The sequence below is a fragment of the Palaemon carinicauda genome, chromosome 24 (genome assembly GCF_036898095.1).
Source record: "Palaemon carinicauda isolate YSFRI2023 chromosome 24, ASM3689809v2, whole genome shotgun sequence".
Taxonomy (NCBI): domain Eukaryota; kingdom Metazoa; phylum Arthropoda; class Malacostraca; order Decapoda; family Palaemonidae; genus Palaemon; species Palaemon carinicauda.
In genome coordinates, this window is record NC_090748.1 from 84,080,356 (window position 1) to 84,102,079 (window position 21,724).

The following is a 21,724-nucleotide window of genomic DNA, read 5'->3' on the forward strand; positions in this document are numbered from 1 at the left end:
GACGTAGCTACGCCCATGACATCATGCGCTCTAAGGCGACATGACTGAGGAGGGTCAGGATTCAGGGACAGATGGATCGCCCTACGAATCCATGCCGAGAAGGTATTCTTGGTGACCCTCCTCTTTGTTCTCCCAGTGCTCACAAACAAAGCTTGCATTGGGGAACAAATGCAGCCGTTCTTTGGGATATAACCTCAGACTCCTTACTGGACACAGTAGGGGAAGGTCTGGGTCATCTGTTACAGAACGAAGACTCAAAATCCGGAAAGAGTCGAATCGAGGGTCCAGCACTCCCGGATTCTGTGTCTTAGCCACAAACTCAGAGACGAATATGAACATTACCTCCCCTCATCCCCTAGCATGGGCGATGTCAACGAGAGACCATGAAGTTCACTGACTCGTTTGGCCAATGCCAAAGCTAGTAGAAACACCGCCTTCCCAGTTAGGTGGCACAATGGTTCGTAGGGAGGTTCCTTAATGGGCCTGAGAACTCAAACCACATTCCATGGAGGTGGTCTCACTTCCGACTGAAGGCAGGTAAGATCATATCTTCGTCTGAGTAGGGAAAGTTCCAGCAGGGGAGAAATATCCACTCCTTTGAGCCTGAAGCCTTGACTAAAGGCTGAGCGATAGCCTTTTATTGCTGAGACTGAAAGGCGCATTCTTCCTGCAAATATACGAAGAACTCCGCTATTGCTGGAATAGCGGTATCGAGTGGAGAGATACCCCTTCGCAACTCCAACCACAGAAACTCGCCACTTTGCCTGGTAGACCCCTGCGGATGATCTAAGCAGGTGTCCAGACATCATCGTGTGTGATTTTTTTCAAATGCAGAAACTTTTGTATCCTAAGGTATTACTGTATATTCATAATAGTTCAAAAACAATTTTACTGGAAACAAAACTTATTGATTTAGGACTCTATTAAAATACATTTAAAATTTGTGACCTAAGCAAACTTAGTCATGGTTATGGGAAATATACATATTTTGTCAGTTACACCAACCCTGACTTACTTCAGTTTTCCTCACATAAGATGTCTCATTCCTCAGCCTTCAACTATTCCAATGTTGGAATCCAAAATAACAAATAGTGATTGATATACTCAAAACTTCAGGTAAAGAAAGAAACTTCTATACTTCATTCAATGGGAGATTTGTAGTTCTTCTGAGTCCCAAAATTGTGGTTTGGGACATACGCTGTGATTCAACAATCTACTGGCGAGCAATATTAATCTCTCGCAGCACTGAAGATAGGCTAAGCTGGTGACACTCCAAGTGCAAGCTGGGTGCCTTTCAACCATTTGATGATCTCCCATAACAGTTGGTATTTGCTGATTAACGACATTCTCTGATGCAGACTAGAGACAGAATCTTCAGACTCAGAAGACAAAAAAAATCCTGAAAAATCCGGCAAGGATTCAGGGAATAGCTCTAGTTGAGAAGACCCAAACAGAGCTGTACAAGCCACTTTATGTTCATATCACTTCACCTTGGCAAAGCTCTCTTGATTGTAGAAGAAGGCCCTGCATTGTTGACAAATGATTTACTTTGATCTCTTGCTATTACTTTAGTACATGTAGAAGAAAGAGGCAGACCTCTTACCTTCACGAAGACTTGCTCCCACCTAAGAAAATCTCCCCATATAAATGTCTCGAAAGTTTGTATCTGCTTAGGAATAAACTACAACCTTTATACTATATAATTTGTACTATTTCTAGCTTTACAAACTTGAGTGATTCACCGAAGGTCTGGTCTCATCCACCCCGTAAGTCTTTGACCAGAAGAGTGTTGTGAATACACGCTTGATACAAGCGGGGCACATCGTGTACTGCAGTTGCCTAGCATCGTAACATGACGTAATCGACCAATGTATTTTTTTATTGCCTGGCCGTAGAAAATTAAACCAGAATTAACTCCATATAAATAACTTATGCTTGTATAGCTAGGAAAAATACAAATAATATAAAACTTGTACAGTATTTTTAAGTTTTTGATATGTTTAACAATCATTCAAGTTGCTTATACAGTATACTATACCACATTGTACTGTTTGCATTATTATGAATGATCTGTCATTTCTAGAGTAGTATTACTTTTTGTAGAACTGTAATAAGAATAAAAATGTAGCTGAGGGAATACAATTTCCCTTAGTTACTGTCAGTCATTTACTTTATATTCTTAGGAAGAAGGCAATATTTATAGATACAGTAGTCTTGACTGATTACCCATATTTTATTTTTATCTGTGCAATTGACAGTCCCAGGTTACACATCTTTAATAGATAATTATCATGTTTTGCAGGTTACATTTCATGTGAAGACAGAAACTGTTGAAGAGTCACCTAAAGTTATTGATGACAGCAAGAAATGGAAAAGTCCAGTAGAGCTGCTATTGGGTAAAAAGTTTAAACTTGAAATATGGGAAGCATGTATTCGTACTATGTTACCAGGAGAGATTGCTAGCTTCTCTATAGATAAATCAGTAAGTGGTTTACTGTATGTTCTCATATATCATTGCATACATAAATAGAATATAGTTTTTTACATGCACATCTTTTAAGCTGTGATGCATCAGATGACCCTCTTTGAAATAAAGGCTTTTGTGGGATCATTGGTGGCTATATTAGCTCTGCATTGCAGCCTCTTTTTTGCTGTCATAGGTTTTCAAATAGGTCAGTGAGCTGAGCCTGAGCAGCCATCATGTTGCTGTGACAGTGATCATCATTAAGATAGACTCAGCTTCTAACGCTTTCTTATTTGCTTCTTGTCAGTCTTCATTTTGTGATCAGTGAAATCATGGAGTTATTATTTAAGGTATAAGCATGTGTATATTATATACTCAAACAAGGTTGGTAGAATCCCAGTTGAGCTGATAAGTTCTGGAAGTCTCATCTTATGTTTAATAACAGCTTCTTTCTCATTACAGTACAGGGCTTTGCTACCTAACATTGATTTACTTTGACTTTTAATAGGAGTATGACCTCAATGAGGCTGGAATGGCCTTTTAAACATTAACAAGCTGATAGTAGTAGTAGTAGTAGTTGGCGGACAGTGGGTAGGCTCCACCCACCTTTCATGTAGGGGGTGCCCCACCTACCTGCCAAGTAACATAACCTTCATTTGTTCCGTAACTGACATACAAACCACGCTATTTAGTAGGGGGTTATTACTTTCGGCGTAGCTGAAATGACGAGCCATTAGAATTTTAACGAGGGTTTACTATCCCACCGCTAGTTAGCGGGGGTAGGGAGAGTAGCTTGCTACCCCCCCCTCACACACACCTGTGTTTGAGCTCACTTTGCTTTCGGCTCGGGTGGTAGTCGGACGTGTCTGCTCTCACCCTCGCGCCTCTGACAGCCATTAATGCTTTTTGCTTTTTCTTCTGCAGGTGTGTTTGATGTTGGCCTCTGCTATCATGCGCAAGTGTCCTGGATTACCCGACCGCCCTTGTGGTACGTTTATGTTGGCGGTCGATACGGACCCTAACACCCTTTGTCCTTATTGTATTTGTCGGCGGTCGATACGGACCCTAGCCCCCTTTGTCCTTATTGTATTTGCCAGCGGTGTGATGGAACTAATAAGTGTGGTGAGTGTAGGGAGTGGTCTACCTCCCAGTGGGAGAGGTTTTCTCGGCGACGTAAGAAGTCCAAGCGGGATATTTCTCCTTCGAAGGTTTCTTTGAAAAGAGAAAATCCCAAGGACTCTTCTTCCGTTGCCCAAACCTCCTCCGAAGCTCCCGCTTGATTGGCTTCTTTCGAGAAACTGTCGAGTGGTAGCGTAGGCCATAGTTCTGTTTCCTGACCTCGGGGTTCGGGTGAGGGCGTTGCCTCCCATAGCGAGGGAACTACTCCTCCTCCCCCAGAGGAGGATTTAAATATTAATGTAAACACTAATGATTTGTTTCAGCTTTGGCCTTCCTTGGGGGTCGAGGGTTCGCCCTCCAAGGAAGCCTTGTTTGACATGATCCGGTTGGGTGCCGCTGTCAAACAATCGCCGCCTTTGGCTGAGGTTGATCCTCTGTTTATCTTCGACGTTGTGGTGGCAGAGGCTTCCGATGCGGTATCTCCGACCTCTGCACCTGATCATCCTGTTGTAGCTGAAGGCTTAGTTTCTCCCTCTGCTCAACCTTCGAGGGAGGAACTAAGTCCAACAGTCTCTCCTGCCGGTGATTCTCCCTCTCGGGGGAGTTCACTCACAGAGACTCTTCTTCGGAGGACTGCTGATGGTCAGCTCGCTGACCCAACGGCCCCCAGAGGGCGCATACGGCGTATAGCTCGTCTTCCTTCACCTCACAAGGGTGTGAGGAGGCGCCTCTTCGGTTCATCGTCATCACCGCAGTCCGCCACAGAGGAGCTTCGTCATCGTTCTCCGACTGTTCCTGCTACAACCCTGGACCTCTCTGCGGATCGTTCGCGATCCACTTCGGTGGAAGGTCGTCCTTACAAAGGACACGTCGACCTTCCACGCGTCAGACCCGCTGACCTACTGACCTGACGTCGCCGTTCCTGGCTGCTAATGCGCTGTGGGCGTCTAGTCATCCTGTTTTTGTGAGACAGGCAACGGTCCCTTTTGGGGCAACAAGGGCGTATGCGCAAGATTGCGCATACTTCCCTTACGTGCCATGCTCACCTGCGCCCCAGCAGTCACCTACGCGCAAGCGCTCATCTGCTGCCGACGATCCTGAGATAGTGCATCAGCGCTCACCGTTGGCGGTTGCTCTTGCTAAAGTGTGCCTGCGCTCACCTGCACGCCAGCGCTCCCCTGCACGCCAGCGCTCCCCTGATCGCTTGCGCGCCACTGCGCGCCATGTGCGCCATCGTTCTCCTGCGCGCCAGCGTGGCAGCGTTCTCCTGCGCGGCAGTGCTGGCCCGCGCGCCAACTATCTCCTGCGCGCCCACGATCTTCTGATTTGGGCGCAGTAGGGAAGTTGAATGCTTCCCTTGCTCGTCAGCGCTCGCCAACGCACCGTCAGTCTCCACCTGCGCGCCATCCATCGCCAGCATGCATTCGCGCGCAGTCTCCCACTTGTACCCACGAGGATACGCGAGCGCGCCCTGCGTGCCCACACTGATCTCTCCAGCCTTATGTGCGCATACATGCGCGCCAGAGATGTGTCTCCTGCACGCGCGCCCTACGGTATCATCGCCCACACGGGCTCTTCATCCTGATCCTGCGCGCCCCCGCGCGCGCAAGCGCGCAATCTTCCTTCTGCGCACTCTCTGCTGTCTCCAGCACGCGCTCCTACGCGCGCACCCTCGCCATCGCCCACGCACACGCGCCAACAGTCTCCCGCACGCGACCCCGGTTATTCCCCAGCGCACTCCCCAGCGCACTCCCCAGCGCGCTCCCCAGCGCACTCCCCAGCGCGCTCCCCAGCGCACTCCCCAGCGCACTCCCCAGCGCGCCCCCCAGCGCACTCCCCAGCGCGCTCCCCAGCGCACTCCCCAGCGCACTCCCCAGCGTGATCGTCAATACCCTCACACGCGCGAGGCTGCAGGACAACGCACAGTAAGGTCGTCATTGCCCCCCCCCCCCCCAAGTGCAGGATAGCACGATCGCCGGCTGGGGGGAAGGTTCCAAAAAGGTCCAGGGACATTTCTTCTCCATCATCATCTTTTCAGGCGAACCCCACTTTGGTAACTCCTCCCAGGGATCGGTCGATCCCTTTCCCTCCAAGGGAAGTATCTGACAGCGCAGCCGTCAGCCAGCAGCTTTGGTTTGGGACACTGGTCAGAGCGGTCGTGCAGGCGTTTAAGCCTGTTCTCCCTGACCTGGACCACAAATCCTTGGCAGCTTCTACTCCCCTGAAGAGGAAAAGAGGAGTTTCAAACGTGGTAACTTCTCTGAGGGCAAAGCTGACTCCTCGTAAGTTTTTGAGGCAGGCCTCCTCACCCCCCCCCCAGACTTTTTCTCCCTCCCCTTCAGACGAAGACTTCCCGTCCTCGGGGAGTTACGTGAGGTGAGGCGTTCCCTCATTGCACCAATGAAGGAAACCCCACCTCGCGCTGGAAAGTCTTCTCGGGTAGGGGCGGAGAAGAGCCTACCCCCGTCGTTATTGGAGTCTTGCATCCCTCCCAGGAGGGAGTCGAAGGACTCCAAGACTGTACCAAAGTCTTCATCAAGACTTAGACCGGAGCCAGCCAGTCACTCGTAGAACGTCTGCGAGTACCCCCAAGAAGAGCCTTTGGGGACAGGAGACTTTGCTGCTAGTCCTTCAGTAGGAGAGCCGCAGGAGTCAGAACACGCGTTCTGGCAGGTTCTGACCCTTATGAGGAATCTTAACGGGTTTGTTGACCCTGAGATTCCTCCTCGTGAGGGCAAAGACACGGTCTTGGACCAAGTCTTTGGGACTCAAAAACCCTTGAAGGCCAGTGCGGCTTTGCCCTAGTCCCCAGGGGTCAAGAGTGCCAGGGACAAGATCGAAGTCCAGCTCTCCGAGCTTGCCTCCTCCAGCCGATCCAGCGCCGGCAACAAGCTCCTCCCACCTCCTTGTGTCCAACAGAGGAGGTACTTCGTCATCTTAGAGGAAACTTGTTTGGCTCTTCCCCTTCACCATTCGTTGGAAGAGCTCACCAGGGGAGTCCCTCTTTAGAGGCTCTCCAACCGGCAGATCTCGTTCTCGGCAACAGAGATCCTTAGCCAGGAGAAAGTGGCGAAGTGTTCCATGCAGGCCACTCTGTGGCTGGATAAATGGCTAGGGATCTTAGGTATCCTGATACGATTGGAGGATTTATCCAAAGAAAGTACCAAGTCTCGAACTTGTGGGCTAACACCATCTTGAAACGTCGAGATGCGGTGTCTGAGAGGTTCCATCAAAAGGTCCCTAACACCGAGATCAGCAGGCTTAGATATTCTTCCGTGATAGGAAAGAACTTGTTTGAGCCTAGGGACGTGGAGCAGGCCGCTGAGAGGTAGAGGAAGTCCAATCAGGACTCCCTCCTACATAGGGCTCTGACATCGAAGCCCTATACAGTGAGCCCTCGCTACTTCGCGGTTCGACCATCGCGGATTCACCACTTAGCGGGTTTTTTTCATAACCCATATATATATATATATCGCGGATTTTCCGGAAATTTAGAAAATACCGCGATATCTGAAGACCCCAAATAAGATATTTCGTTACCTGTAATTCCATTAATACTGTAATTAGTAATATCTGCTCTTACTGATTGTTCATTGCATTACATATGACATATAATTCAGCACAGAAAGAAATAAAAAACGAAAAGAGAATGTGATCATACGATAATTCAGTACTGTATACAGTACGTAGTAAAATTAAATCAAACATGAAACGCAAATCAGATGCAGTCATACCATATTAGAATGGTGTAAGGCTGCTGATGGCTACTACTGTACTACAAATGTAATGGATGTGCATCTTTTCCATGAAACTTTTGTATGTATACGTACGTAGTACTGCATCCAATAATATTCTTTGTTGCAAAAATCACATCTCGAATAAGCTTACAAGAGAGAGAGAGAGAGAGGGAGAGAGAGAGAGAGAGAGAGAGAGAGAGAGAGAGAGAGAGAGAGACATATCCTACAACAAAACAAGCGTAAAATAGCGTATGTAAAGCTGTATTATTATTATTGTTATTATTATTATTATTGTTGTTGTTGTTATTAAAATTATTATTATTATTATTATTATTATTATTATTATTATTATCATCATTATTTATTATTATTATTATTATTATTACTGTACAGTATACGTAGGGTACCTTGTACTTTGAATAGGTAACCTTTGTAGCATATAAGACGGGTTGTGATTGGTTCAAGCGCTGATAGATGACGAATCAGAACCCAAGTTTTGTTATCTAGCCTGTGATTGGTGTTTTGCCCTCATCTCCAACCCGCAGCATCTACGTATTCGCGGTCACTTTGTCTCCCGCCGTATCGCTGTGTAGATGTTGTTAAGTTATTGTGAACTTTAATCTGTGCTGTGCGTGACTGTTTTAAGTTGAACTTTCTGTTAAACCCTACTGTACAATGCCTCCCAAGCGTTCTGCTTCTACTAAGGCTGGTAGTGAGTCTAAACGCCACCGAAAGATGAAGACGATTGCTGAGAAGGTGACGCTTCTCGATATGTTAAAAGACGGTAGAAGTTACGCGGCCGCAGCCCGCCATTTTGGAGTCAACGAATCCACCGTTCGCTATATCAAGAAGGACGAGGCGAACATTAGAAAGACGGCTACCATCACCTTTAGCAGATCAGCGAAGCGAGTCGTTACCACACGTAATAAAACAATCGTACGCATGGAAGGTGCTTTAGCAGTTTGGATTTCCGACTGCCGGAAGAAGAACATAGCTTTGGATACGAACACCATCCGAACCAAGGCTTTGAGCTTGTATGAGAATTTTGCGGCAAAGGAACCTTAAGACGACGATGGTGACGATGCTGAAGAAGATGATGATGTAGATGAACCTCAACCAGGGACATCCGCTTATTCCCAGCGTCAGAAACAACGTTTTTTCGCCAGCAAAGGATGGTTCGCGAAGTTTCAGAAACGCTTCTCCCTGAAAAGCATTTCTCTACATGGCGAGGCTGCTTCCTCTGACACTGCCGCTGCTGAAACTTCCGTGAACCAGACGTTCAAGAATATTATCGCCGAAGGTGGATACAAGCCGGAACAAGTGTTTAATATGGATGAGACCGGCTTGTTTTGGAAGAGAATGCCGTCGCGAACTTTCCTGTTCAAAGAAGAAGCCAAAGCCTCTGGCTTTAAAGCATTCAAGGATCGCGTTACCCTCGTGATGTGTGGCAATGCTGCTGGATTTTTGCTAAAGCCGGGGCTTATTTACAAGTCGAAAAATCCTCGCGCTTTGAAAAATAAGAATAAGAATATCCTTCCTGTGTACTGGATGCATAATCCAAAAGCATTGATTACGAAGATGCTGACCTCCAACTGGTTCCACCAGTGTTTCATCCCATAAGTCAGCAAATATCTCTTAGAGAAGGGCTTGCCATTCAAGATCCTTCTCCTTATGGATAACGCTGGTGGACACGCAACTGATCTGTCGCATGGGGGTATTCAGGTTGAGTTCCTCCCACCCAACACCACGTCATTAATTCAACCGATGGACCAAGGGTTATCAGGGCGTTCAAGGCCCTCTACACGAAGAATACCTTGGCGGACCTCGTTGCGTGTGTGGATGCTGCCCAAGATGATGAGGATGAAGATTTTAACTTGAAGGCGTACTGGCGGCAGTACACCATAGCCACGTGCCTGCAGAACATTCAGAAGGCACTGCTAGAAATGAAACCTGCAACCGTGAATGCGAGCTGGAAGAAGTTGTGGCCCCAGATTGTTTACGACGACAAGGGATTTACTCCGTCTGAAATCCAACACTCTGCAATACGCAAATCTGCAGTTGGCTGCGATAATTGGAGGTGACGGGTTTGGCGACATGACTACTGAAGACGTCGAGTTATTGGACTGCCATTCCCTGCCGCTAACTGACGCAGACCTAGAAGACCTGACGAAATCGGCTAGTGAAGAAGAAAGCGAAACACAGGAAGAGCCCCAAGAAAATGTCAAAGAAAGGGGCTTAACTTTAGAACGGCTTGCCAAGGTCTGCAACCATGCGAAGGAGTTGAAAGAAATGTTGCAAGAGTGGGACGAGGATATGGTTCGGTCTATGCAATTCTGCAACAAGATCGATGAAGACATGACTCCCTACAGGATGCTCTTAGAGCGAAAAAAGAAGCAGCGGCAGCAACTTCCGATCACAATGTTCTTCCAGCCTCGCAAAAAAAGAGCCAGTTCCTCCTGCTAGTACGCCTTTGGAAGAAATTGAAGAAGTTTCCCAGGAAGAAGTTGAAGAGGTGTCCCAGGAAAAGACACCTCCGTCTGAAGAGACGTAAAATACTATCATTGGCTGCACAGTAGAAGACATCATCAGCTTCATCATCATCATTTCTACTGTGCAGCAAATTCATCGCCATCATCATTCAAGTTTTTCTTGAACTTCTTTCGTGGTGAGTACAGTAACAATCTTTATTTTTTACTTTAATATTTTAACATTTTAATATTTGTGCCTGTTTTAGTTTAGTACTGTTTGCATTAAGTTAAAGGGAAGGTTTTAAAAGTCTGAAGAGTATACATGTTGTAACCTATCATATTTTTTTTGTTTAAAATTTACATTTACGTACGTAAAACAATCTCTCTCTCTCTCTCTCTCTCTCTCTCTCTCTCTCTCTCTCTCTCTCTCTCTCTCTCTCACGTAAATTGTTTTCCTGCTTTGCTACGTACAGTATGTACTGTATGATTTTATATAGATACGGTAAATAATATTTGTAATACTGTAACATATTTTCTAAAAGCTTTTACTGTAAATATCATTTTTTCAATATTAATCTTACCCGATGATCATGTAGCTGTCAACTCTGTTGCCCGACAGAAAAATCTAAGGTCGGGATACGCCAGCGATCGCTAAACAGGTGGGGGTGTACACAACAGCGCCATCTGTCGAGTAGGTACTCAGGTACTTCTTGTCAACAAGAACTCAATTTTTCCTCTGTCGTGCCACCGGCAAGACCTACTTGGATACGCTGTTGTTTCTGGAGTTGTTTTTCACGATTTTGGTGATGTATTCGCTCTAGATTTTAGCCTTCGCTATTCAGGAACCTTTATCATTAGCTTATCAAGCTTTTTGATTAGATTTGGATTAATTGTTAATGAACTTTGCTAGATTTTGGATTTCCCCCTTGACTATTTCTAGAATTCAAGATGTCTGACCATTCTCAAGTCCCTAAGTACAGGCAGTGTAGCGTTAGGGCTTGTTCTAGGCGTCTTCCGAAGGCCTCCATAGATCCTCTCACCGTTTGTTCCAATTGTAGGGGTAAATCCTGTCAATTGGAAGATCGATGTGAGGAATGCGCTGGGCTTTCGGAATTCGATTTTAACGAATTCCTAAAGAATGCACGTAGGCTAGAGAAGGATAGGATCAGGAGGAGTTCTTCTCGCTCTTTTGATTTTTCCTCTCCCCATGCCCCTCAACCTACTCCTTCCCCTGTAGTGGTGACTCCCGACCCTGCTACTAGTGCTCAACCCTCCATGGCGGACATGATGCGTGCCATTCAGGCTCTTGGTGACAGAGTGGAGTCATTAGCTAATGACCGGAATCAACTTTTGGCAGACGTCAAAGAGTTGAAAGCGCAAAGTGCAGTGGGAAGTGTAGTGAGTGCAAGTGAAGTGAAAAGTGTCAGTGTCAGTGTTGCGCATGAGGGTACATCTGTTCGTGCCAGTCGTCCTCCCAGTCCGGGACCTCTTGCAAGCTCCCAAGCCCAGGGGAGAAGCAATGTCGAAGGACCAAAGGGTTCGACAGGCCTTGATCAGCGTACGGATGTACCCTCAGTGGTTGCGGACGTATCTGTCAGAGATCGTCCCATCCACAAACAGACGAATGAGCCCTATCATTCCTCGTCTGTGGAAGAAGTTTCGAGGAAGAAACGTTGGACCAAGGTCTCACGACCTCTCAAGCGTAAGGTCCCTTCCGAGCGAGTCCAACGGCCCAGGTGTAGCCACTGGGTCAGTTCGGACTCGCCGCAGTCTTCCGAAGACTGCACACCTCCCAAGAGAGGTAGAGTGGTTTCGCAGCAGGCAACTACTCCGTCTGTTGCCGCACCAACCACGGTAGACCCTAAGTGGTCCATGCTGCAGACTATGCAGTCTCAGCTTGCTTCATTCATGCAGGAGTATCGTGCTGAGAAGGTTGACACTGCACCAGTTAACCTACAACCTGCCACGGTTGTGCGCTCAGCAGATACTGCGGCTGCCTGCTCCCACACTCCACCTGTGAGAGCTCCACCACCGATGCGCAGTCGACCCTGCCAGACGCATGTTCATGCTGCACCCTCCGTAGACATGCGTGAGCTACCGCATCAGCAGTGGGAAGGTGCTGTCGAGCTGCCGTGTTTTGACGCAATGCGGCATGCTCCGCAACCCATGCGGCATGCTCCGCAACCCATGCGGCATGCTCCGCAACCCACGGCAGTCCCTCCCACGCACCAGCACTCCGCTTTTGTTGTTGCCAGCTCGCAGACTGACCAGCAGCGGCATGATGTTGGATCCGCAGCAGCTACGCATGCACTCGTGCTACCGGATTCAGCCGTTCAGCTTTCTGCTCCACCTTTGCCACTTCCTCCTCAGCTTTCGGATGATGGAGTATCTGATGACGACGAAGCTGCGCATTTGGACGATCCGCACTCCGACTTAGAAGAACCCCTCGCTCTCCTCCCTCCGAGTTTGCTTTAGGCATGCAGTCAGCAGCTCCTGCCTTCACCAAACTTGTACTCGCACGCTCATCCAAGAGAGCTTTGAGGGTTATGGGAGAGTGGTTGCAGTCCAAGAAGCAGCTGGGAAAGACTGCTTTCATCTTTCCGCCTACCAAGCTTGCTTCCAAATCTAGCGTCTGGTATGCCACGGGAGAGGAACCCGGCTTGGGAGTTCCTGCCTCTGCCCAGGGCGACTTCTCAAGTCTGGTTGACTCTCCCCGCAGGCTGGCTATGAGACGATCTAAGATTTGCTGGTCCTTTTCTGACATGGATCATCTGTTGAAGGGAGTTTTTCGTGCTTTTGAGATCTTCAACTTCCTCGATTGGTGTTTGGGAGCTTTAAGCAGAAAGACTTCCCCTTCGGATAAGGACTCTGCCATGCTTATCATGTCTAGCATGGACAAAGCTATTCGGGATGGGTCTGGTGAGCTTGCGGCTTCGTACGTGTCGGGAGTGCTTAAGAAGAGAGACCATCTTTGCTCCTCCTTGTCGGCTGGGATGACTCCTTGCCAGAAGTCGGAGTTGTTGTTTGCTCCGCTTTCCAAGTGTCTCTTTCCGGAAGAGCTGATCAAGGGGATGGCTGCCTCGTTGATCCAGAAGGATACCCATGACCTGGTGGCGTCCTCCGCACGTAAGGCCAAAGCTTTACCTTCCGTGCCTAGACCTAGGATGGACACACCAGCGTCTAGGTTCATCCCGCCCTTTCGTGGCAGAACCTCCAGCAGAGGAGGTACCCGTGCCGACAGTCATCGTGGCAAATCGAAGAAGGGTTCCAAGTCCTCAAAAGGCAGAATCTGACTGCATACCTCTCCAGACAGCAGTGGGAGCCAGGCTCAAGAACTTCTGGCAGGCTTGGGAGAACAGAGGTGCAGACGCTCAGTCTGTGAAGTTGCTAAGGGAGGGGTACAGGATTCCGTTCTGCCGCAGTCCCCCTCTAGCAACTTCTCCCATCAACCTCTCTCCCAACTACAAGGAGAAGGACAAGAGGCTAGCGTTGCAACAAGAGGTGTCGCTCTTGCTACAAAAGGGAGCGGTAGTCATAGTCCGGGACCATCAATCCCCGGGCTTCTACAACCGTCTCTTCCTGGTAGCGAAGAAGACAGGAGGTTGGAGACCGGTGCTGGACGTCAGTGCTCTCAATGCTTTTGTCACCAAGCAGACGTTCACAATGGAGACAACGAAGTCGGTCCTAGCAGCGGTCAGGAAGGAAGACTGGATGGTCTCGTTAGACCTGAAAGACGCGTACTTTCATGTCCCCGTCCATCCAGACTCCCAACCTTTCCTAAGGTTCGTCTTTGGAAAGGTCGTGTACCAGTTCCAAGCCCTGTGCTTTGGCCTAAGCACGGCACCTCTTGTGTTTACCAAACTGATGAGGAATATTGCCAAATTCCTTCACTTGGCAGACATCAGAGCCTCCCTCTATTTGGACGACTGGCTTTTAAGAGCTTCGTCAAGTCGTCGCTGTCTGGAGAATCTCAGATGGACTATGGATCTGACCAAGGAATTGGGTCTCCTGGTCAATATAGAGAAGTCCCAACTCGTCCCATCCCAAACCATTGTCTATCTAGGTATGGAGATTCAGAGTCGAGCTTTTCGGGCTTTTCCGTCAGCCCCCAGGATCAGTCAAGCCCTAGAATGCATCCAGAGCATGCTGAGAAGGAACCGATGTTCAGTCAGGCAGTGGATGAGTCTAACAGGGACACTTTCATCGCTGGCCCAGTTCATCGAGTTAGGGAGACTCCACCTCCGCCCCCTTCAGTATCATCTAGCTGCTCACTGGAGAAAGGACATGACGCTAGAGGCGGTCTCAGTGCCTATTTCCGAAGAGATGAGGTCTACACTGACGTGGTGGAAGAACAGCATTCTTCTCAAGGAAGATCTACCATTGGCTGTTCAGACCCCCGACCACCGTCTCTTCTCGGACGCATCGGACACGGGCTGGGGTGCGACACTGGACGGACAGGAATGCTCGGGCACGTGGAATCAGGAGCAAAGAACACTTCACATCAACTGCAAGGAGCTATTGGCAGTTCATCTGGCCTTGATAAACTTCAAGTCCCTCCATCTAAGCAAGGTGGTGGAGGTGAACTCCGACAACACCACAGCCTTGGCGTACATCTTCAAGCAAGGAGGGACTCATTCGAGGAAGTTGTTCGAGATCGCAAGGGACCTCCTCACTTGGTCAAAAGATCGAAAGATTTCGCTGGTAACGAGGTTCATTCAGGGCGACATGAATGTCATGGCAGATCGCCTCAGCCGGAAGGGTCAGGTCATCCCCACAGAGTGGACCCTTCACAAGAATGTTTGCAGCAGACTATGGGCCCTGTGGGGTCAGCCCACCATAGATCTATTCGCTACCTCGATGACCAAGAGGCTCCCGATGTATTGTTCTCCGATTCCAGACCCAGCAGCAGTTCACGTGGATGCCTTTCTTCTGGATTGGTCCCATCTAGACCTGTATGCGTTCCCTCCGTTCAAGATTGTCAACAGGGTACTACAGAAGTTCGCCTCTCACGAAGGGACACGGTTGACGTTGGTTGCTCCCCTCTGGCCCGCGAGAGAATGGTTCACCGAGGTACTGCAATGGCTAGTGGACGTTCCCAGGACTCTTCCTCTAAGAGTGGACCTTCTGCGTCAGCCGCACGTAAAGAAGGTACACCCAAGCCTCCACGCTCTTCGTCTGACTGCCTTCAGACTATCGAAAGACTCTTAAGAGCTAGAGGCTTTTCGAAGGAGGCAGCCAGAGCGATTGCCAGAGCAAGGAGGACATCCACTCTCAAAGTCTACCAGTCAAAATGGGAAGTCTTCCGAAGCTGGTGCAAGGCGAATGCAGTTTCCTCAACCAGTACCTCTGTAACGCAGATAGCTGACTTCCTTTTACATCTAAGGAATGTAAGATCCCTATCAGCTCCTACGATCAAAGGTTACAGAAGCATGTTGGCAGCGGTCTTCCGCCACAGAGGCTTAGATCTTTCCACCAACAAAGATCTACAGGACCTCCTTAAGTCTTTTGAGACCTCAAAGGAGCGTCGGTTGGCCACACCAGGCTGGAACCTAGACGTGGTTTTAAGGTTCCTGATGTCAGCAAGGTTCGAACCGCTTCAATCAGCCTCTTTTAAGGATCTCACATTGAAGACTCTTTTCCTCGTTTGCTTAGTAACAGCTAAAAGAGTCAGTGAGATTCACGCCTTCAGCAGGAACATAGGTTTTACATCTGAAACGGCTACATGTTCCTTGCAGCTTGGTTTTTTAGCTAAAAACGAGCTTCCTTCTCGTCCTTGGCCCAAGTCGTTCGAGATCCCAAGCCTGTCCAACTTGGTTGGGAACGAACTAGAGAGAGTACTTTGCCCAGTAAGAGCTCTTAAGTACTATTTAAGACGTACAAAGCCATTACGAGGACAATCAGAAGCTTTATGGTGTTCTATCAAGAAACCTGCTTTACCGATGTCTAAGAACGCAGTTTCTTATTACATCAGGCTTTTGATTAGAGAGGCCCATTCTCATCTGAAGGAAGAAGACCTTGCTTTGCTGAAGGTAAGGACACATGAAGTTAGGGCTGTCGCTACTTCAGTGGCCTTCAAACAGAACCGTTCTCTGCAGAGTGTTATGGATGCAACCTATTGGAGAAGCAAGTCAGTGTTCGCATCATTTTACCTCAAAGATGTCCAGTCTCTTTACGAGAACTGCTACACCCTGGGACCATTCGTAACAGCGAGTGCAGTAGTAGGTGAGGGCTCAACCACTACATTCCCATAATCCCATAACCTTTTTTAATCTTTCTCTTGAAATGCTTTTTATTGTTGTTTTTTGGGTTGTACGGAAGGCTAAGAAGCCTTCCGCATCCTGGTTGATTTGGCGGGTGGTCAAATTCTTTCTTGAGAAGCGCCTAGATTAGAGGTTGTGATGAGGTCCTTTAGTATGGGTTGCAGCCCTTCATACTTCAGCACCTAGGAGTCGCTCAGCATCCTAAGAGGATCGCTAGGCTCTGTAAGGAAGACGTACTTAAAAAGGCAGAGTAATGGTTCAAGTCGACTTCCTTACCAGGTACTTATTTATTTTATGTTTGTTATTTTGAATAACTACTAAAATGAAATACGGGATACTTAGCTTCTAATGTTAACATGTATGCTGGTCTCCACCCACCCCCCTGGGTGTGAATCAGCTACATGATCATCGGGTAAGATTAATATTGAAAAATGTTATTTTCCTTAGTAAAATAAATTTTTGAATATACTTACCCGATGATCATGAATTTAAGGACCCTCCCTTCCTCCCCATAGAGAACCAGTGGACCGAGGAGAAAATTGAGTTCTTGTTGACAAGAAGTACCTGAGTACCTACTCGACAGATGGCGCTGTTGTGTACACCCCCACCTGTATAGCGATCGCTGGCGTATCCCGACCTTAGATTTTTCTGTCGGACAACAGAGTTGACAGCTACATGATCATCGGGTAAGTATATTCAAAAATTTATTTTACTAAGGAAAATAACATATTTATCACTTTCATCATGCGCGTTAAATGCCTTCTTTGTTTACTGATCGTGGTTTTTACTGAGCGTACTTTATGACGCCGTCGTTTCAGGCGGCGTCATAAAGAAAAACATTTCATTTGGAAGTCCTAAGAAAAATTAAGTAAAACATTGGTAATAACAAAATCAACATACTGTATAATCAATATAATCGATGCAAAAACTAACCTATACACAGTTGTGTACACTAAATGCTTTTTTTTCTTCATTATGATCAGAGAAACGTAAACAAAACATTGGTTGCCATTTTTTATCGTGCTTTTTGGTGTGTTTAGGAAACGCATGATATAAAATCGCCTTTAATATTTGTGCCTGTTTTAGTTTAGGGTACTGTAGTACATGCATTAAGTGTTCTGTACATTAAAGGGTAGTTTGTTAACAGTACTGTACTACGTACAAGGGAAGGTTTTAAAAGTCTGAATATACATGTTAAATAAATAGGTAAATATGGTGTCACTACTTCGCGGATTTTCACCTATCCCGGTCGGGTCTGGAACCTATATACCGCGATAAACGAGGGTTCTCTGTAAACCTCCCGCACCTCAGCAGCCACGCTCTACCAAGACCACGAAACCGGCAGCGGCAGCGAAGACGGTGGTTTCTAAGTCCTTTCCTGTCAAGGACAAGAAAGGCAAAAATTTCTCCAGGGGAGGAAAAAATCCTAGAGGGAGCGACCGAGGCCGCAAACGCTAGGATTGGCAGTCCCCCTGCATGTCCACCAGTTGGGGGATGCCTACAAAGTTGTGCAAACAGGTGGCAGCAGCTTGGGGCCGATTCCTGGATGATATCCGTAATCAGTCAGGGATATCGCGTCCCGTTCACAACGTCTCTACCTCCCCTGACTACGGATCCAGTGTCGTTGAGCTCCCTTGCCATGGGATCAGCAAGGGGGCAAGCCCTTCGGGCAGAAGTCCAAACCATATATATATATATATATATATATATATATATATATATATATATATATATATATATATATATATATATATATATACCGTATATACTCGTGTAATGTTCGATTTTTGAAGGCCTATTTTTCAGTTAAAAAAGTAAGGGTCGAACATTACACGAGATATATATTTGAAAAAGTAAAAATTTCTGGACTACCGGTAGGTAAACGTAACCTAGGCCTACGCGAAAATTACCCTAGGCTATGCTACCTACCGGTAGGTAATCGTAGGCTATGCTTACACGTATATAAGGTTACCTACTGGTAGGTAAACATAGGCTAGGACTATATATACAGTACTAACCATGTTCATTTAACACCAGACATATTATTAGCATGGATTTTATTTCCTAAACAATCATAAATAGTTTGTTTTTTTTGCTAGGAGTAATGACTTTACCATAACGCAGCAGGTATGAAGCTAGCAAACTGTCGGGTTGCGTACGTTATAACGTGATATGGTTAATGAAAAAATAAGGCTCATTTTATTTTACTTGGTATTGTATATTATTTGATATTAATAATAAACCGCAAAAATTTTTCTTAATTGAATCCACATTTTTTTTTCTCCAAGTTCGAACGCTAGTTTCGGTAACTCCAAAAATTTTTACGGCTTGAACGTTATTTGTCGTTTCAGCGGACAGCGGCTGCAATAATTTGAAGCTTGAATTTTGCAGTAAATTTTTTATATTTCTTGGTAGACATCTTGATGGGTTATGAGTAAATTCTTATTCATATATATTGTGAGGAAAAAAAATTATTAGCATAACGGGTAATTATAATCACCGTAATTACCTGCAATTACCGGTAATGGTAATTTGTTACTCAAAACGATGAACTAATTTTGTTTGCTACTTGAAGTGTTTGCTTGTTTTTGAAAGCTATTAGGCGGTGATGATAATCGTCTACTAAAGTGTTCGCTATAAAATGTACGCTGAATACTCAATTATTATTGTAAACAGATGTTAGTATTTAGGTGTTGTTCCGATTTGTTTTATACATTTGTTTGTCGCACTTAGACATAAACCTTACTTTGTTGGTAATTATGGTATGCTGGAGATAAAAGACATCTAGCCTACTGCCAAAATCAAGACTCGAACATTACATGAGGTATATGATGGATTCATGATTTTGAAGGCAAAATAGGGGGGTCGAACATTACACGAAGTCGAACATTACACGAGTATATACGGTATATATATATATATATATATATATATATATATATATATATATATATATATATATATATATATATATATATATAGATAGATAGATAGATAGATAGATTGTTCATTGAGTTTACTGGTAAAAGTTAGCCTACTGTCATTATTTCCACTTACAGTATAGACATTCTACATAGTATGTCATGTTCTTACATATGGTCTCTATTTCCAAGCCTATGAAATACCTAAAATAGGGATTATCTAGTTGTTCCGTAACCGAAATACAAACGACGCTATTTACATAGGGTACTATTTTCGGCGTAGCTGAAATGGTGAGCCATTAGATTTTTAACGAGGGTTAACTACTCCTGCGCTAGTTAGCAGGGGTAGGGTAGCTAAGCTACCCCTCCCCCCTCACACACTGGTGAACTGATTCACTTCGTTTTTGGCTCGGACGATGAACGGATGTCTCTGTTCCCGTCCTCACATGGCAGCCATTTATTGTTTTGTCTTTACTTAATTACTTACTTTCTTTACTCATGTATACGGTAGACCCTTTGGATGTCAACTGATTTCATTACCTGTTTAGGAGGTTTGTTTAGTTCGGTGCCTTGTGATTGATGTTCCTTCTTTACCAGAAAGTTCGTTCCACTTAGATGACCTGCTTAGTTGCTACAACCAAGGCCTTTCACTGCCAAAGCTGAAATATGTAGTTGAAGGTGTTATACCCTCATCCTTTTCAGAATCGAAACTATCAGCATGTAGTAACCAATGCAAAATTTCACATTTTTCGTTTATAAGTAATCTTAGTTTAATTGAGAGTAGAGTAACAGATTTTTCTGGAATAGATATTATTTGTAGCCTAGGAGGAATATTAGGACTCTATTATGGATTTTCAATGCTAGATCTCTTGAATGTCTTGAAGGGAATTTCTGATTCTAAAACTCGTCTTTATAATTGCAGAAGAGTTATGATTTTCTTTTTAAATGTATTCATCATAGTATTGTGTCTAGTATTTTGTGCATATCCTTTACGAAAATATCTTTTTAGTCATCCCATCTATACAACATATTCTGATACCTCCATGGCCATTAAAGATTTACCAACTCTGACGAATTGCATTTGGCCTCCTTTTAATATAAGCAAATTGTTGTTAGAACTCCATTTAGAGGAAGAGCTTCGAAGTTTAATACATCTAGATCATGTTCAGAAATATGAAGAATTTACACATGTATTAAGAAATTTATCTAACAAATTTTACTCTAACAACCCAGACCCTAGAGATTTATGGTTTAAAATTGCATGGAATAGTGGTGTATATAGTCCAGTTGGCTTCGAATATAATACTGAATATCACACTAGTCTTCACAATAATTCAATTTTTAATTCATGCCATTCTGTCAAGTTTAAGGGTCAGCGTAAAATAAATATAGGTATGTCTATCACTCATTATCGGTTCATTAGAAAGGAAGACTACTATATTATATAAACATTGCAATGAATATGTTTGTCCATTCACTGGATGATTTCTTACCATTACTTTCAGAGGTATATCATGTTCCATGTCATACAAAGGCTGAGTTGAAAAAGAGTCTCAAAGTGGCAGGGAATCCATGGCTCAAATGACGAGCCTGGAAAGTATTTGGTTCACTGCCTAGAAACGTTTCTGACTGAGAAGATGGGCTGTTGCTTACCTTGGGTGGAAAAGAAAGCTGATATTGACTATTGTAGTTTTCAGCTGTTTGTGGAGTTTCTAAACTTACTTTGGTTTATAAGTCCCTCAAATAGTTCAATATTGGAGACTTTTTTGGAAAAAACTGAAGCTAACCTATGCAAGAAACTATGTCAAAGTAGAGTTCAGTATCACTATAGTATTGATCTTGCAAGTGAAGTAAGAATGGGTCCTGGACTAGCATTTATCATTGATTTCCCCATTCTAGAGGAAGAGGATGAAGTTTACGTTTTCCGGATGTATATCGATGCAAGAAGATATGAAGAATTTGTGGATAATGATGGTTATTCTCTATCTCAGTTTGTGAGTGAAATCGGAGGAATGATTAGGTTGACCCTGGGTGTCTCGTTACTCTCTCTTCTGAAAAAAATGTATTTGTACATGAAACATGACCCTAAGATTGCTGGACATTACTTCTAAGATTTATATTATTCTTCCGTGAAAGCTGGGAAGTGGTTTTTCTTTAGCTTCCTTTTTTAAAAGAAAATTTTGCTTTCCTATTTTTGCAATTTTCAAAATGATTTTTGGGAAATCTGTAAAGTGTCATTTCATGACATGTATGGACAATAAGAATGGAATGGCCAACAGAGTATTATTGATGGAAGCCATCTAATTTTCTTGTAAATCAGAAGCATTCTCTGGTGTTCAATATTGTGCATTAAAGGCATGTTGGTTGGGAGTTATCCTGCTTTTATAGGAAACCACATTATTATCTCTTCTGTGAACTAATTCTTATAGTCACAATTATTTCTAAACATATGTTTACTTCTTTTCTAAAAATAATTTTTATTTGATTTCCTTTTTGTCTTTGTAAAAATCCCTTCATCGTAACTTTGAAAGAAAAGGTTTTCTTTAATGGTAGAATATCTAATGATTAAAGATTATTATCAGACACAAAGAAAAGTAGTCACATTGTAAGAAATATTGTAAATAAAAAGCATCACATCAATTTGAGATTTTGAAATACTATCCTATAATAATATTTGTATCATTTGAAAGAAAAGACATTCTTGTTTGATCATTAGGTAACTATAGTCGCCACAATCTGTCGAGTTGAGATAGGC

General features: G+C 45.0%; 1 protein-coding gene across 3 annotated transcripts in view; it reads left to right on the top strand.

Moving 5' to 3' along the window:
• The window catches only part of LOC137617878 (AH receptor-interacting protein-like), a 151,705-nt gene that overhangs the window by 59,087 nt on the left and 70,894 nt on the right, over nt 1–21,724 (top strand). For 2 of the 3 annotated variants that reach the window (XM_068347827.1, XM_068347825.1), the window contains exon 2: nt 2,303–2,482. In XM_068347827.1, the coding sequence (XP_068203928.1) occupies nt 2,303–2,482 (180 nt within the window). Of the gene's footprint in view, nt 1–2,302; nt 2,483–20,474; nt 21,567–21,724 lie in introns of those variants that run through there. The other variant, XM_068347826.1, reaches the window with a different exon arrangement.